The sequence below is a fragment of the Eptesicus fuscus genome, chromosome 11 (genome assembly GCF_027574615.1).
Source record: "Eptesicus fuscus isolate TK198812 chromosome 11, DD_ASM_mEF_20220401, whole genome shotgun sequence".
Classification (NCBI taxonomy): Eukaryota; Metazoa; Chordata; class Mammalia; order Chiroptera; family Vespertilionidae; genus Eptesicus; species Eptesicus fuscus.
In genome coordinates, this window is record NC_072483.1 from 88,436,691 (window position 1) to 88,453,059 (window position 16,369).

Sequence of the window (16,369 nt, forward strand, 5' to 3'; positions counted from 1 at the left end):
ATAGTCATAAAAAAGAAACTGTCTAGTCACTTCCCAAGAGGAAAGATTGAACAAAAAAGGCTTCAATTTTCAAATATCTGGAAACCACCTTATAACAACATGAAAACTAACTTGGGGAGTTTAATAAAGTCATAAGCAAGGTAGTAAAATAATGAATATAAGGTTATATTTTCTAACAACCTTTAAACATTTAGATTTTAAGAACCCAAATTTGAGAACAAACTGCAAGTAAAAATCCGGATAAAAACTTTAATCTGATTTAACTTCCTTAACGTGTTTATTTTACACTAGAGGCCCATTGCAGGAAGATTCCTGCAAGAATAGGGCTTCCTAGAGCCTATTCCTGCAAGAATAGGGCTTCTTGCAGCCAAAGCAAAGTAGAGAAGGTGGGCTTCGCTTCTGTCTCTGCTGCCTCAGCTCCGCTCCTGTCTCCGCCGCTTCGCTCCCTTCTGCAGCGCTTGGCTTCCTTCTACGGTGTCAGTCTGCTCCACGCAGGAATATGCAAGTTAACCGCCATCTTTGTTGGGTTAATTTGCATGCTCCCTCTGATTGGATGGTGGGTGTGGCGGAGGGACGGTCAATTTGCATGTTTCTCTTTTATTAGTGTAGATTACCTAGAAATGTTCTAATATGATTAACTATTCCACCATTACTTCTCTTTTTACCTAAAATGCTCCACAATTATCTAAGAATTATGGAGCAACCATCCTTTTCTACTCACCTCATGCTGACGGTCATCTTCATTGTGATCTTTGTGACTAGCAGCTGAATAGATTGCACTTTTTTTAACATGCGGTGCCTCTCGCTTCCTAGTGTGTCGAAGTTCACCTTCATTATCAGGATCAGGATCTTGGTGTCCGTGACCAGGATCGTGACCATTATGTTCGGGAGGATGTGCATGAGAATGACCTGGGTTATGTACACGATCAGGTTTATGGACCCGATTGTGCTCATATTGTTCACCCTGATCATGGTTCGGGGGGAAACCGGGTGTAATGACCTCTGAGTTTTCATCATTCTTCCCTTTCCTCTTCCTCTTTCCTCTCGGCGGCTTACTCTCAGAATGTTCCTGTGTTTTATTGGTCTCTGCCGAAGGCTCATGGCTGGTCTCCCCACGCTCAGCGTGAGTGATGGAATCGTTGGAAAGATGGCGGGTGGTGTTGTGATCGAGGTGGTGGCGCACACAATGGTGGTGACATAGCCGATGATTGCGGTCGCGCGTGTGCTTGTCATCAGACTTGACAGACACCTCGACGGCCTCCTTCTCGGGGTCACACTTATGGTATCGCTTTGCTGACACACTGGGCACAGTCTGGTTTTCCGAGTTTAGATGCTTGTGGGCGTGCTGGTGGTTATGGGAGTGAAAATGCTTTCCCTCCTGAACTGCCAAAATATCTAAGTGAGAAACATGATCGTGGCCAAGATCCTCATGATTAATCTCAACGACTTTTATTTCTCCGAGGCCCAAGTTTGTTAAAAGTTTCTCCAGACCAAAAAAGGATAACCTTCCATTTTCACCGTAACGGTCAAAAAGTTTTTCAATGTAGTAGTTTTTCTCGTTCTTGGCAGCATCCAGCTCTGAGAATTTGCCCGGCTCCGACTCTGAGAGTCCGTGATGGTGTCGGTGGTGATCCTCGGGCCCGTGGTCATGGGGCTCGTGGCAGTGGTTGCAATGATGAAAAATAAAGGTCAGCAAACAAATGAGGCAGAACTTGGTGTGCATGTGTACCTTCATTTCTGGTCTTCCTAAAGGGATTTAAAGAGGCAAGCATTAGCTTGTACTTAGTCACACCCAAAACAACCACACACTCTCCAGCAGCGCCAATCCACTCGGCAAATGCTTTACCCCGTTTTTCCGTGGCTCTGAATCCGTCTTTCCTCTTCCGTTCCCTGGAAAAACGGCCCCTTTTATCAAAATAGCGTACAGCCCTTTGAATTACTACAAACTGATAGACTCATCGACCAGACATCTACTCTGACTTCCTTTTAGCACAACACTTAAGAGTCTCTACATTTATACAGGAATTGGCTTCCTTCTTATCTGGTCCTTTACAAAATAGTGTGCTGATTCTGCTCTGAGTCCCTCTGGTAATTGCAATAAGGCAAGATGAAATAAAATGATAAAATGTGTGAGTTATAAAGAAATGGAACTGTCATTATTTACAAATGATAGGATGGGGTATGTAGAAAATCCAAAACAATCTCTAAGAATTAATAAGTTGATTTAGTTAAGTTGCTGGATATAAGAATGACATAAAATCAATTGTATTTCAATATACCAGCAATAATTAGAAAATTAGAAAACAGTATTATTTACAATAGCAAATAGCTAGTATAAATAACAAAAGATATGCAAGACCTTTACATAAAATATGATCACAGGTTATTATTGAGAGAAATGCAAGATATAAATAAATGGATTACTGTATCGTGCTTCTGACGGGCTGGGATACAGATCCAATGTAACCCCAATTAAAATCCCCGAAGTAATTCTGTAAGAATCTTGAGATACTTGTAATACTTAGCTGGAAAAGGAACGAGCCGAGAAGGGCCAAGAAGCCTTTGCAGTAGGAAGAAGATGCACTCAACCACGTTCTAAAGACGGTGTGGTGTTGGGTGTGGAGTGAACATACCAGATACACAAAACTGAGAACAAAAATAGGAAAGGGCTCTCTTTTCCTTGGTGACTGTCACCTAGATGTCTATATACAAGAAAAAAATAAAACAATCCCTCCCCACCTACTAAAAGCCAATTACAGATGGATTTTAAATCTAAAACAATAAATGTGAAAGCAATAAAATGTCCAGCACTGTGCTGTCCAATATGGCAACCACTAGCCACATGTGGCTCTGTAAATTTAAACTAACTACAATTACGTTAAAAATCAGGCTTGGCCCGGCTGGGGTGACTCATGGTTGAGCACCAACCCATGTAACTGGAGGTTCGATTCCATCAGGGCACATGCCCGGGCCGTGGGCTCAATCCTCAACAGGGGGCGTGCAGGAGGCAGATGATGATGGATGTTTCTCATCGATTATTCTCTTTCTCCACCTCTCCCTTCCTCTCTCTCTCTCTCTCAAAAAAAAAAAAAAAAAATAAAGATACATTTAAAAAATAATTCTTAAAAAAAACTAGCTGTAGCTTCATTCTATCCTTGCACAGCCATATCCAACACTGAAGCATTTACCTGCCACCGGCAGAGACCCCCCCCCCCCCCCCCCCCCCCCCCGCCACAAGCCTCCGCCTTCACGCTCCCGTGTGTTCCTTCCTCAGCAGCTGGTGGCTGTTACATTCTCTGACTTCACACCAGCCTGCCTGCCATTCATAAGCAGTCAGGTAAGATCACCTTTCCTGTCCATTAGGTTCGAGAAGAAAAATCCCTGTTCAGGGCAATCTTTTAGTAACAAGAACGCATTTTGACATTTAGCAACATGACAGCACAGACTATTTCTGTCTGATTCCCGTTAGCTATCCCTATAACTAATCATTAAAACCATCAAGATCCTCTTTTACTTTTTACATTTATCTTTGTTGTTCAGTCTTACAGAGGTCCCTTATTTCCCCAGTGGCCACGTCCACCCCACACCCCGTCCCTCCCCAGGCCTTCTCACACAGTGGTCTGCATCCGTGGGTTATGCATATAAGTTCTTTGGTTCATCTCCCCTTCCCGTCCCTCTGAGATTCCACACTCTGTTCCATGCTTCTATGTCTCTGGATCTATTTTGTTCATCAGTTTATTTTGTTCATTAGAGTCTACATATGAGTGAAATCATGTGATACTTGTCTTTCTCTTGTTCACAAGAAAAATAATACAACAGTTAGTAAATAGTACAATAAACTCTGTTTTTCGTACTCACAACTGTAAACCTACCTTTGCCCCAACCTGTATATGAAAATTACATAAATTCTTCTACAAACATGGAGGGTTCTTACAGCACAGCCCCTTTCTTACAAAGCTACATTCTGATACTCAGACCTGGGGTAGATTTTGTGATACACAGGCACACAGAAACATAAAAAGGAAAACATTGTAAGAATATTATGAATGCCAGAAAAACAAAGCAGTGCACACAAAGAAACAATTTACTACAATGGCTCAGTTGTAAATAACATTCATAAAAATGTAACACTAAATACTGTTTTGAAACAAAATTACAATATAATTGTACTGAAAAACTGGAGTACAGGAAATAGGAAGATATGTGGAGCAATGGAAAGAATGCTTAATCCTCCTCTTTCATTAATCAGATAATAGCTAAAATGGAAAATGAACAGAAAGTAGTGAACATGCTGGAGACATGGCAGTAAACAGCAAAATCATCACCTAAAGGAGTCCTTGTTTCTCTAGGCAGAAGAATATAAAAGAAGGGGACTGATATTTTTCCTTCTCCCTGAAGATTTCACAGAACTACTTAAGTCTTTAAACTATATTCATGTTCAACTTTGATTGAAAAAAAACACCTAAAAATAAAAGTCAGCAATTATAAATCTTAAAAAAGTTTCTGTTAAACAAAATCACATTATGTCATATGTGGAAGAAAATAAATTGTAGTTTCAAGATTTTTCACAAGCATTTGTAGTGTTTTAAGCAATACTTTTAATTCCAGCTGTTTACTTGTTTGGATAATTCTAAGATGTGGAGAAAGACTACAAAAATTTTAAGTTTAAATGTCTTATGATATACTTCCAAATTGGTTTCTAGAGAAATTAAGTTTTGTTATACTGCTACCAGCAGTATGATCATAGCATTCTCATTAATACTTGGTATTAATTTTGGAGTAATATCTTGCCTTATTTTCATTTATATTTTTTAAATTATTCCTGGTGTCTCATTGTTTTTATCAACATAGATGTGATACTACATAATAATAAATGGTCATATTTTCTGCAAAAAACACCCTCAGTTCTGCCCAGTGCCTTTTAATTTTGATTACAATGGTTTACCCTCTCATGAATGTTTTCCTGTACATGCACTATTAAACTGTTTTTGTAATTTCTTCTGATTACTAAATTTTAGAAGTTTCTTCTCTCCATATCTAATACGTATTTCCTTCTTTTTTTCATATTTCCTTCTTTTAAAAAATTAAAATTAAAATGAACATGACCCCCAAAGATCTAGGACCCCCTAACATCCATTATTTTTAGGGAAAATAAAAACATCACTGAACTAACCATATACTCTTACTTATTTATGTTAAGAAAGTTTATATGTTAGCCTCAACAAAACCTTCAAGTTCTTGTGTTTAAGCAAAAATCTTCCTAGCTTTTACTAAAAGCTCTAGTATTACTTATAAACTATAAATCGTATTATGTACTATATATTTACAGTGAATTTAAAGAACATTTTTCTTAAAATCTCTTTTGGTGATTTGACTTTAGCATACCTTTCCGGTTTCCTTCTTCAGCTTTTTAAAAATTGGTATGATTATTTTCTTTAAAATAATTATTTATTTATACTGGTTATATACATAAAATTATTCACTTTACTTGAAAAAACTGTAATATCCTAATTAAAATAAAATCTTAAAAAGTATGTTCTACTTCACTTACTGTACCTGGGATGTTAATTGGCATAGCCACTATGGAAAACAGTATGGAGGCTCCTCAAAAATGTAGTAGAATTACCATATGACCCAGCATTCCTCTTCTGGGTATCTACTCAAAAAATTTGAAAGCATTCATTTGCAAAGATATATGCTCCCCTAAGTCCATTGCAGCATTATTCACAGTGGCCAGGACATGGAAACCACTGAAGTGTCCTTTGATAGATGACTGAATAAAGATGTGGTACATATGTACAATGGAATACTATTCAGCCATAAGAAAAAATGAAATACTGCCATTGCAACAACATGGATGGATCTTGATGGAATATCGTGCTAAGCGAAATATGTCAGAAAAAGTCGAGAACCATGTGATTTCACTCAGTGAGATATAAAACTAAAAGTAACAAATAAATAAACATCAAAAACAAACAAAAACTCATACACAGACAACAGTGTGGTGGTTACCAGAGGGAAGGGGGATGGAGGGGTAACAAGGGGTAAGGGTCAAATACATGGTTACGGAAGATTTGACTCTGGGTGGTGGGCATGCAATCCTATATATAGTTGATGTATCAGAGAATTCTGTACCTGAAACATACTACTATATAATTTTATTAACCAATGCCACCCCAGTAAGTTTAATTTTTTTAAAAGTATGTTCTGAACATTAAAAAGTTATGCAGTTAAATTTCTACACTAAAAAAGATCTATGGGGACAGAAAACATGATCTTGTTGCTTTATAATATATATATCACACATAATATATAGTATCTAACTATTCTCTATTGGTACATATGTAATCTTATGTATAATTATATAATAATACTACATTACAATCTAATGTTTTTCTAATATTACATTGTTTTAGTTATTTCATTGGTTTATAATAACAAGTCATATATTATTCTCTTTATCTTGATAAGGTATGTAAATCAATCTTGCCATAGCCCCCTTCATCAAGGTGTAACAGTGTGAAGTATATTTCTTCACAGAAACAGAATGATTCATCTTCAGAAGAAGTGCATTAATTATTATTATTCCAAAACATTTGTTCACAGACCTGTAAACATGTGATCATGAATTGCTTTGTGTTCCTTTTTTTATTATTTTTATTGATTTCAGAGAGAGGGAGGGAGAGGAAGAGATGGAAACATCAATGATGAGAGAATCACTGATCAGCTGCCTCCTGCACGCCTCCTACTGGGGATCCAGCCTGCAACCAGGGCATGTGCCCTGGCAGGGAATCGAAAACTGACCACCTGGTTCATAGGTTGATGCTCAACCACTGAGCCACACCAGCCATTGATCTATAAGGGGAATGGGTGAAGAGACTAGGAGGAAAGGGGAAGGGAAAGGAGACAGACAGGAAGAAGACATAAAAATATGAAATATATTCTGCTCTGAAGGAGGTACAAGGAAGATAAAATTACTTTAAATTAGTCAACTGTGAGAGCTGCTACAAAAGTACCAGAAACAGTAGGATAGTGTTAGGTGGTAGCTCAGAGTTGAAGGCCAAGGGCTTCACATTCCAACTCCAAGCACTGATAAAGGTGTTACACTTCCTATTAAGGGAGAAGGCACCTGGAGAGATGAAAGGCTTCTGCATTATCTAGGTCTGTGGTCGGCAAACTGCGGCTCGCGAGCCACATGCGGTTCTTTGGCCCCTTGAGTGTGGCTCTTCCACAAAATATCACGGCCTGGGTGAGTCTATTTTGAACAAGTGGCGTTAGAAGAAGTTTTAAGTTTAAAAAATTTGGCTCTCAAAAGAAATTCCAATCGTTATACTGTTGATATTTGGCTCTGTTGACTAATGAGTTTGCCGACCACTGATCTAGGTGAAGAACAGGAAAATGCACACTCGTACTATGCATTGATATTTGACTGAATGTATTTCTACTGAAGTATTTTATAGGTCCTAGGAAGATATAATTATTGTAAGTAATAGCAATATGTCAAATAATGATAGAGCATTAAGAACTGGATCCAAGGGTTGGCAGGCTTAAAAGGACCAGATAGTTAACATTTTAGGTTTTGCGGGCAAGCAGAGTGTTTAAGGCAACTACTCAATTCTGCCATTAGGGCACAGAAGTAGCCACACACAACACATACACAAAGGAGAAGGCTGTGTGCCAGTATTTAATTCACAAAAGCAGGCTGATTCGGCCTGTGGGACATAGCTTGCTGACCCCTGGCTTACCCTACACATTCTTTAAAATTACCAATTCAGTGGACAACTGTAGGGAAAACCACTATCTTAAAACTCACAAATTCACAGAATATATAAAGTGAATTCAGAAGGAAGTTTACAAGAGGGCACATCTGAAATGGTTTAATTCAGATATTAAGAGAACTGTGGGATGTAGATCTTTGTTGTCTTGTTACTCCAGCTGAAGGCTATTTAGATTTTCTACTTCCTATATGAATGAAAATAAGTCTAAGAACTAAAGTGATCATTGACTGACAAGTCTAATTACTAGATGAAAAATAACCATACATAACTCATAGTAATTCTTCTAACAATACTCCGGTCCTATAAAAGTACATAATCTTAATAGGATAAAGATAATTTCCTACAACATTCTGATTTACTTTTCTAATCTCCAAAAACCTCTTTTCTGAATGGAATGGATGGTCCCCAAAAGTAGAGCCCATATTAAGGGTAAACATGGCTATTAGAAATGTTAACGGAAGGACAAGTACTATCTGATACCTCCTTCTCTTTTCAGCAGTAAAATATCTAAACTGTAGAGTAATTACAAAACTAGGTAATTACAAAACCATCTACCCCTCTCAGTGAATATAGTTTAAACATAAAGATTTTCGATTTTATCCTTATACTTACATCTATAAATACCACCACCACTATTTAACAATAAATTGTGCTTTGATACTATATAATAATAAATTGTGTTGTTTTAATGTCAGAACATTAACTGTGGTCTCTTATGCAGCTGGAAATAATTTGAGTGCTATTGCTATGTAAATCTTTGCAATTTGAGTTATAAATTGCCTTTATACCCACTGAACACACTTTTGAATACTCTGCGATAAATTTTTGAGATTTTATTTGCTCATTCTGGAAAAATCTAAGTCATTGTGTGGCCCACTCACAGAACTTATGAATAGAAAATAATGAAAAGAAAAAGAATAGTTTGGAATACTGATAACTAGCATACTTTGAAACTTTAGTTTACAGGAAATCTTGTGATTATTAAAGGTCCAAGAGAATATTTTTCAGAACTCATTCTATAAGTCACAGCTCAAAATAAAATAGAACTTAAAAAACAAAAGCTCACCATCCATGCAATTTTAGCATATTCAATTTTATTTTCAGTACAGTTGAGGCAACAAAAAGTTATATGAAACTAGACTGATCCCAGAAAGGAATTTTTTTATCCTCGCCGAGGACATGCTTTCATTGAGAAACATCAATGTGAAAGAGAAGTATTGACTGGTTGTCTCCCATCCGGGGATTGAACCCGAAACCTAGGTAAGTGCTCTGACCAGGAATTGAACCCTCCATCCTTTGCTGCACAGGACGACGCTCCAACCAACTGAGCCACCTGGTCAGGGCCAGAAAGCAAATTTTTATATCACACTTTTCAAGACAAAGCCCAGATTAAATAAATCAAATTTATGGTATTCATATACAAAGCTAATTTAATAGCTACACCATTAACATATACCCCTTTTCCTGCTTTGAAAAATCCCCTACAGAGTCTTGCAAGGAAACCTGGTATTATACTGTTTTATCTCCACACAAAACTCACCCCTATTTGGAAAATTGGGAGCTAAAAGCAATAAAAATTAACCAATTCAAAATGACTGTGTCTATCTTATTAGAAACCCTAACCAGCAGCTGGCGGAAATGCCAAGTAGACCAGGACATATAACACTAAGGAGTCTAATTGTAATTTAAATAGATTTGTTTTAGGAAAAGGTGAAGAAAGTGAAGTTAAACTCAAGAAAACGTCCAGGGGAACAAAACACTAGGGGGCAGCACCAAGCTGCTGGGTCAAACTGGGCATTTTCTAACTTGTAAACATTAAGCTGAAGTTTTTCATGAGAATGCCACTATTTAATGAAAGGTGACTTTATAGGTTTATAAAATTTCTGTTATAAAGGAAGACTGGCTTCCTGTTTTGATTGCCTACACTGCTTTTCCTCTTTCTGCTGTGTCCGGTCTTTCCTCTTGTGATGATCAAAATGCACTCGTGACAATGTCCTTTCGATATAGAACAACACAAGCCCGTGGTATTTCCCATTCTTACGGCAGGCACCATACAGACAAGGGCTGACGTTTCTATCCAAAGCACTTCTTTGGGCTAATGCGAAATTTGTGGTGTACCCAACATGTTTTTAAACTTGATTAAAGAGCTTGGCAACCAAGCTTGAATTCACTGAGTCATGCGTCGTGAACATGTGGCACCAGGCTGTGGAGAAAGTGGCCCTCAAGGATTTGAGTCTGGCAGGGTAGAGGATGTGATTATGGAATTTAAGTTAGAATGCAAGAGAGGCATTAAAAAATCCGATGGGTTATTGCAGAGAATGATAACCACAGGATAACTACCGCTGCAAAGGCCCAGTCGAGACCATTAAACCTCACTCTGGGGGTAACCAAGTATCGGGGGAAACAGAAAGCAGTCCTTCAACCACTGAATAACTGAAATGCATCTGTATATGTATATACAGTGAATTGAGTAGGCTTTGGTTCCTTATGTCATTGAATGGTCACAGTAAACCCATGAGGTAGGATTTTTTTTAGTACTTCCAAGTTCACATATAAAAAGATTAAGATAGCCAAACTAAGTAATAATGGGTCAGGGTTTGAAACCTTGTCTTACTCCAAAGGTGAGGGAAGGAGGGAATAGAATAATTCTCTTTAAAAGCAAATTATCATTCCCATTGAATAATTTCCCTTGTCTATATACCACCTATGGCCTATATTCTCCATAAATCAGTTAAATGCCCCCCTCCCCCAGTCGTACTAGAGTAGTAGTACTTGCATACTAAACTTGAGGCCTCTTAAAATCAAATTAGGTGCTCAAAAAAGGCGAACTACACATGATTTTTTTTAGTTTTAGTCTTTAAGCTGTCAGAATGAATATAACTTGTTAACAGGAAGAACAAGTCCGGGTTAACATGTAACATATCACTGCTACCACCGCCTCATAGGAAAGGGCTTCCCCAACAATTTCAGCACCAAAGCCATTCTTGCACAGGGGTTCCCGACCAGGGGTCTGGGGACTGAATTCAGGTTTGTTAAGTTTGATAGGGAAGAACACCGCTTTACTTTTAATTAACCGCTTTCTGAAATGTAGTTCTTACGACTATAAGCAAAAATCACAGTCACACACAGTACCTGATGGCTCTCACTAGAAATCAAATCCTCCCAAGGTCACTTCCAGTCCTTAAGAGTGTGAAATTAGCCATTAGACCTGCCGCTTCTGTTCATGCTTCCCTGAAACATACATGACCTCCTCACATGTAAGTCCTACTTCTAGGTCAGTACCACGGGTTTCTGTTGTAACCCTATGCATTTTGTCCGTCTGAAAACACCATTCGGAGGTTCACCCCTCAAAAGCCTCCAGTTTACAGAAAGTCCCCCAGGCGGCCCCTGTTTCCTGTATCTTCTTCGTGTGTCACCGTTAAGGATACAATGTATCCCTCCCCCTCCCGGAACAGTCCGTGCGGGCAGGGCCTGGCCGGTCCGGTCCGGTCCGGACCCCCAGGGTCTTGACCACGGGACAAAGAACATTGCCGATGTGGGTAAGAATAGTCCAGATCTGTGTAACAGGAAGTGCTGGCACTACAGACCCGCCCTCGCTTCAGGCTGCAGGGGTCTCCCCAGCACTAGCCACAGGCTGGCCCTCGGCTCCCCACCTGTTCCTGGGGCTCAGGGGGCCCCGAGACCGAGTCTCCCGGCGCTGGGAGATGCAACGCGCACCTGCCACCGGCCGGCCAGGTGCGCCCAGGGAGGCAGCCCCGGGCCAAACCGGGGCCCCCGCAGCGAGAGGCGTCCAGTGAGTCAGGGAAGACAGCGGAGCCGCATGACCTGCGCTTTGATTAAAAAAAAAATCATGTGCTTTAATGTCACTTTATTAGATCCACAGGCCCCAGAGGGAGCGACCCCGCCCGTGGCGCCGGGCTCCGCGGGGGGCCATCCTCCTCCTCGCCGGGCGCGGGGCGGCCATGCGGGCGGCGCCCACGTGAACCCCGGGAGCCGCGGGAGGCCGTCCACGTCACGGCCCTGCGCCCCGCTGGCCGCCAGCGCAGCCGGGGACCTCGGGGGGGCCGGGGAGCGACAGGCGGAGAGGAGCGGGTCCCCGGATCCGGGGAGGGGTTCGCCCGGGTCCCCCACCCCCTGCCCGCGCCGGGCCCAGGGCGCTCGGGCCGACGCGCTTCCAGGAACAAAGCCGGGCTGCGCCCCCCTCCCCGCGCCCCAGGTCCCCCGAGTCCTCGGCTCCGGGGACCCCGCAGGCCTCGGGGTGACGCCCCGGCAACCCGCCTCGGCCAGCCGGTGGCTCCGGGGGCAGCCGGCCCCCCACGAGGCCTCCCGCGGTCCGGGCGGGCGCAGAGGCCGCGTCCGTTAGCCTCCGGGGGCCGGAACGGCGGGGCCCCGGCTGCATGCCGGCCCCCGCGGGGACCCCGCAGACACGGGGGGACGGGTAGGGAGGACGGGGGCGCCGGATACCCTCGGCCTTCTCCCCGCCGAGACCCGCCTGCGGAGCCGCCCGCCCGCGCCCCCCGCGCGCAGCCCCCCAACCGCCGCCCGCCCGCCCGGCGGCCCCTCCCGCCCCCGAGGAGGCTCCGTGGGGCGCGGGTCCCTCCCGCACGCGAGGCCCCGGCCGCCGGGCCGCCCAGCGCGCACACGAGGGCCGCGGCGCCCCCACGCGCTGCCCCACGCGCCCCGCCAGCTCGCCGCCGCCGCCTGCGCCGCCGCGGGGACCCCGCGCCCGGCCCCCCGAGGTCCCGCCGCCGCGATGCCCCGGCCCCGGCGTCCCCGTCCGGCCTCGCCGTCGCGGGCTCGCAGGCTGCGCGGCGCTCGGGGCCGGTTCTGGGGGAGGGAATGTAAACAAATCGGGGTTTTATAGTTACCTCACCCTCGAGTGCCGTGTGCATCTCCTCTCCGCTCGGTACCAAAAAGCCCGGCTGCACCCAAGCGTGTATTCACAGCGCCCGCTGCGCCGGCTGCGTCGCGGAGGCCCGCGCGCCGGCCGCGGCGCTACGCCAGCGGCGCACGGGGCCCACGCCGGCCCCTGCGCAGCCGCACCCCGTCCGCCCGCTGGGCGCTGCGCTCCCGGCGTCCGCGCGCCGCCCGGCCATTCACGGCGGCGGCGCCGCTGGCGTAGGGCGACCGCGCCGCCGCCGCCGCGGGCTCCGCCGGGCCGGGGCCTACGCCAACTGCGGAGCGGGCCTCCGCGCTAGTTTTGTTCCGAGAGAGGAGGACGCGGAGGAGTTGGGCTGCCAACGACGCATGCGTGGAGCCCCCTCCGCCGCTAGCCTTGCCTCCCGGTGGGCACGTCGGTTGCAGGGGCCTGGGGGCGGGGGAGGGGGGCGGATGAGCAATGAGCGCTCCGAGCGCCAATGCTTTACGCAGAAGGCTTCGGCTTTGACAAATTAGGGTGTTTATCTCCGTGAGTTAAAGTCACCTTTCCGTCTCCGGGCAAAAAGCTAATATTCATTTAGTACCAATGCGAGGTCTTTTGCATAGTTCTCCCCTCTCCGCCCCCGCCCCAATCCCATCATTTTTTCTACATGGGCCTTCGGAGCCCAAAAGAGGAGGTTGGGTCCCGAGAGCATGTGACGCACTTGGAAAACCCGAGGCCTTTGACAGCTCTGCCAGGCTCTCCAGGCCGCCTCCTGCTCGCTCGTTAGATCCTCTCTGCGCACCCCGCCAGGGGCAGGCACTCCCCATCCACATCCGGCCGAGCAGTGCCCCGGCCCCAGCCGCATCGTGTTCGTTCTTGCTCCCATTCCTTGGCTCCCACCAGCCCTGCCGCCCGGGAGGCCTCCTCCCTGGTCTTGAGCAAGTCAAGGCCCATCCGGCCTCCCCAGGTGGCCCGGGCACCCTCCCTGCGCCCCGCCGCTCCGCTTCCCCGGCGCTGGCTGCGTCTCCACGGCGAGGCCTGTCTGTGCTCCGCCTCCTGCCTGAGGCTGTGTCCAGCCAGCCCGGACTGCACAGAGTTCTGGGGGTGCCTGGTGGGTGTCCAGGGGAGTGGGTGGCCCCGCCACCCATGGGAACAGCAAGCCTTGCTGGGTGTCGGGTGCTCCCCAGGTGCTTTCTGTGCACATTGATTTCATCCTGCACAGCGAGGTGGGGGTTCGATCCCACCGCAGGGAACCGAGGCACGCGGAGTGAGGGACCCTGCCTGCGATCCCAGAACAGGGAGGGAGGGGAACCGGGATCCAACACGTTAGCACAGCCCCAGATTCTGGCCCCGCTGGAAGTCTGCCTTCCTGGAGGAAGGAAGGTGGTTGGGTTTTGATTTGTTTCTCTACCAAGAGCATCTTCCAGCTGCTTGGTGCCTCCTGACGGCCAGGATACCACGCTTCTCAGGTGGCTTTTCGCCTCGTTTGCAAAGGACCTGAGGTGTGGAGGGGAGCGCGCGAGTCCTAGCTTAAAGTCTCACCATTGTCACTCCCTGGGGGACAGTGACCATGACCCTCAGACTCACGGGTAAATTAAGGGAGTCGGCCTAAATGTATGCTCAAGTCCTCAGATTTAATAAAATAAAAACTAAGAGTGTGGATTCCATAAAACCAGTACAGTGCACATACTGTATTTCTATCCATCCCATACATCTTTCGGGCCCAAAGCATAAAGTGCTTCCAGTTGACCCTGATATTTGAAGGCGCCTAAGTATTGTATTGACCGCATTATTACCACCTTCACAATATATGCAATATCTGTCTTCTGCAAAGCCACGAGATAGATAAAGCACTGACATCCCTCCTATTTTAGGACCTCCACAGGGATGTTCAGTTCTGTATTCACAAGGCTCCTGTTCAGCTGGTGCAGGTACAGATGAACGGACGGATCAAACATGGAAGTGCTCCCTACAAGTTAGTCATCGGCAGCAGCTCCCACAGGAATTGCCCCAGGATGCCCGGCCCTGTACCCGCCCTTTCTCTCAGGATTCCCCAGACCTCCCACCCTGCAGGAACTAAAGGCCCGGATGGAAACCTGGAGGGCCCCCCCTCTTATAAAGACCCTCAATTCTAATTGGTTGTCACCTATGCTTGCCCAGCTGTTATATAGTTTCAGTCTCATCCCTGCATGAAAGTAGGGTAAGCTATTTGAAAACAGACCATGTCTCCTTACCACTTTATACACTCCCCCAAACATTCGTCTGTGATCACGGGTGTTCATGCCGATGAGGGAAGGGCTCAGAACAGAATTGCTGGGCAGGGCAAATGACTGAGCTACAAACGAGGACAGTTACATTTCCTGGTGGGAATAAATTTCAGGCGAGGACTTGAAGGCTCACTCAGCAATCACCTGCTGGAGTTAAACCATGCAGAGTGCAGCAGAAATATCACTGCAGTGTATATTTTATCTTTACCCATTTTATATACGAGACGTGTCAGGGAACGGAATTTTTAATACGTAGAACTTCTGAAGGGGTCGGACGGGAAGCCCATGTGAACTCTGAAAGCAGTAACGGGTGCCCTGCAGCTCCAGAGGGGGCGAGAGCAGTGAATTCCGTGTGAATGGGTTACCTTTCATGCGTGCTGCGCATTCCCACGGCTTCAGTGGGTCTCGGTTTTATTTGGCATATCTGAAATGCCCGGAGGCGGGAAAGAATACATCCAATGGCCTTTTTTATCTCTCAGGATTAGGAAAGATGCTGCTACAGTAAGTAACGCACAGAAGAACCACACTGCATACCTCAGTCTTTGGATGAAACTAAAGGAAGTCCGTGTCATAACTTGTTTTTTTCCCTCTAGTGGAGGAGAAGATTGTCATCGTTCACAGCAAAGTTAAGAGCCTTTAATTAAATTTATGAAGAACATGACTGATTCTGAGAAATCAGATCTTTCAAAGTCAATTATCCTTTCCATAAATCAAGCTTAGTAATAACCAAAGATTAAAAAAAAAAAAAAAAAAACACACCTCCTTGACTTCATGTTCGATTTACACTGATTTTCACATGGCCAAAAAAGTTTAGTTCAGAAGAGGTTATGATTAGAGGCAAGAGTAACAGGAAAACTAAATTATGTTAATAGAGAGCCCTGAGGTGATGGGTAGTAATTACCTGGAATAGGTGTGAAAAGACTGGGAAAAGGAGACCGAGGGAATATGTTCTAAACACAGGCCTCGCCCGGCTGGTGTTGCTCAGTGGTTGAGCATCCAGCCATGAACCAAGAGGTCATGGTTCGATTCCCGGGTTGTGGGCTCATGCAGGAGGCAGCGGATGGATGTTGTTTCTCTCTCATCTATGTTTCTATGTTTCTATCCCTCTCCCTTCCTCTCTCTCAAAGAATCAATTAAAAAACAACAACCACAAACACACATTTAAACACAGGCCTCAGAATGAACCACCTGTTCACTTTTAGAGACCGTATTTTCAGCCTGGAAATGTAAGGCGCCCGCTCCAGATCTGAACCCAGAGAAACGTGAGTGACACGTCCCATCCCTGTTTCTGAGGCCTGTGGTAGGTGCTGTGGGACATGTAACAGGCCACACCCATGGTCAGGATGGGGAGCGGGCCTGTGGAGCAGTTCTTTTCCGATCCCTGGAGAAATTATGGCCCCACCGGCTCCTCTAAAGCCCCGGCCAGGTTGCTCAGTTGGTTAGAGCAGTGGTCGGCAAACTCA

The 16,369-nt window shown here is 45.3% G+C and overlaps 1 protein-coding gene and 1 long non-coding RNA gene across 3 annotated transcripts in view; both read right to left on the reverse strand.

Moving 5' to 3' along the window:
* The window catches only part of SLC39A10 (solute carrier family 39 member 10), a 31,528-nt gene extending 18,770 nt beyond the window's left edge, over positions 1-12,758 (reverse strand). Inside the window, exons 1-2 of one of the 2 annotated variants that reach the window (XM_054722762.1) lie at positions 12,652-12,758; positions 722-1,746 (exon numbers count right to left, since the gene is read on the reverse strand). In XM_054722762.1, the coding sequence (XP_054578737.1) occupies positions 722-1,746; positions 12,652-12,670 (1,044 nt within the window). In that variant the 5' untranslated portion in view covers positions 12,671-12,758. Of the gene's footprint in view, positions 1-721; positions 1,747-12,646 lie in introns of both variants that reach the window. The other variant, XM_054722763.1, reaches the window with a different exon arrangement.
* Positions 8,851-11,105, reverse strand: LOC129150670 (uncharacterized). Its single transcript, XR_008557392.1, has 2 exons — positions 10,911-11,105; positions 8,851-9,111 (listed from the first exon to the last, which is right to left on the reverse strand). It is a non-coding gene; the product is annotated as an uncharacterized LOC129150670 (long non-coding RNA).
* Positions 12,759-16,369: the final 3,611 nt, after the last annotated feature.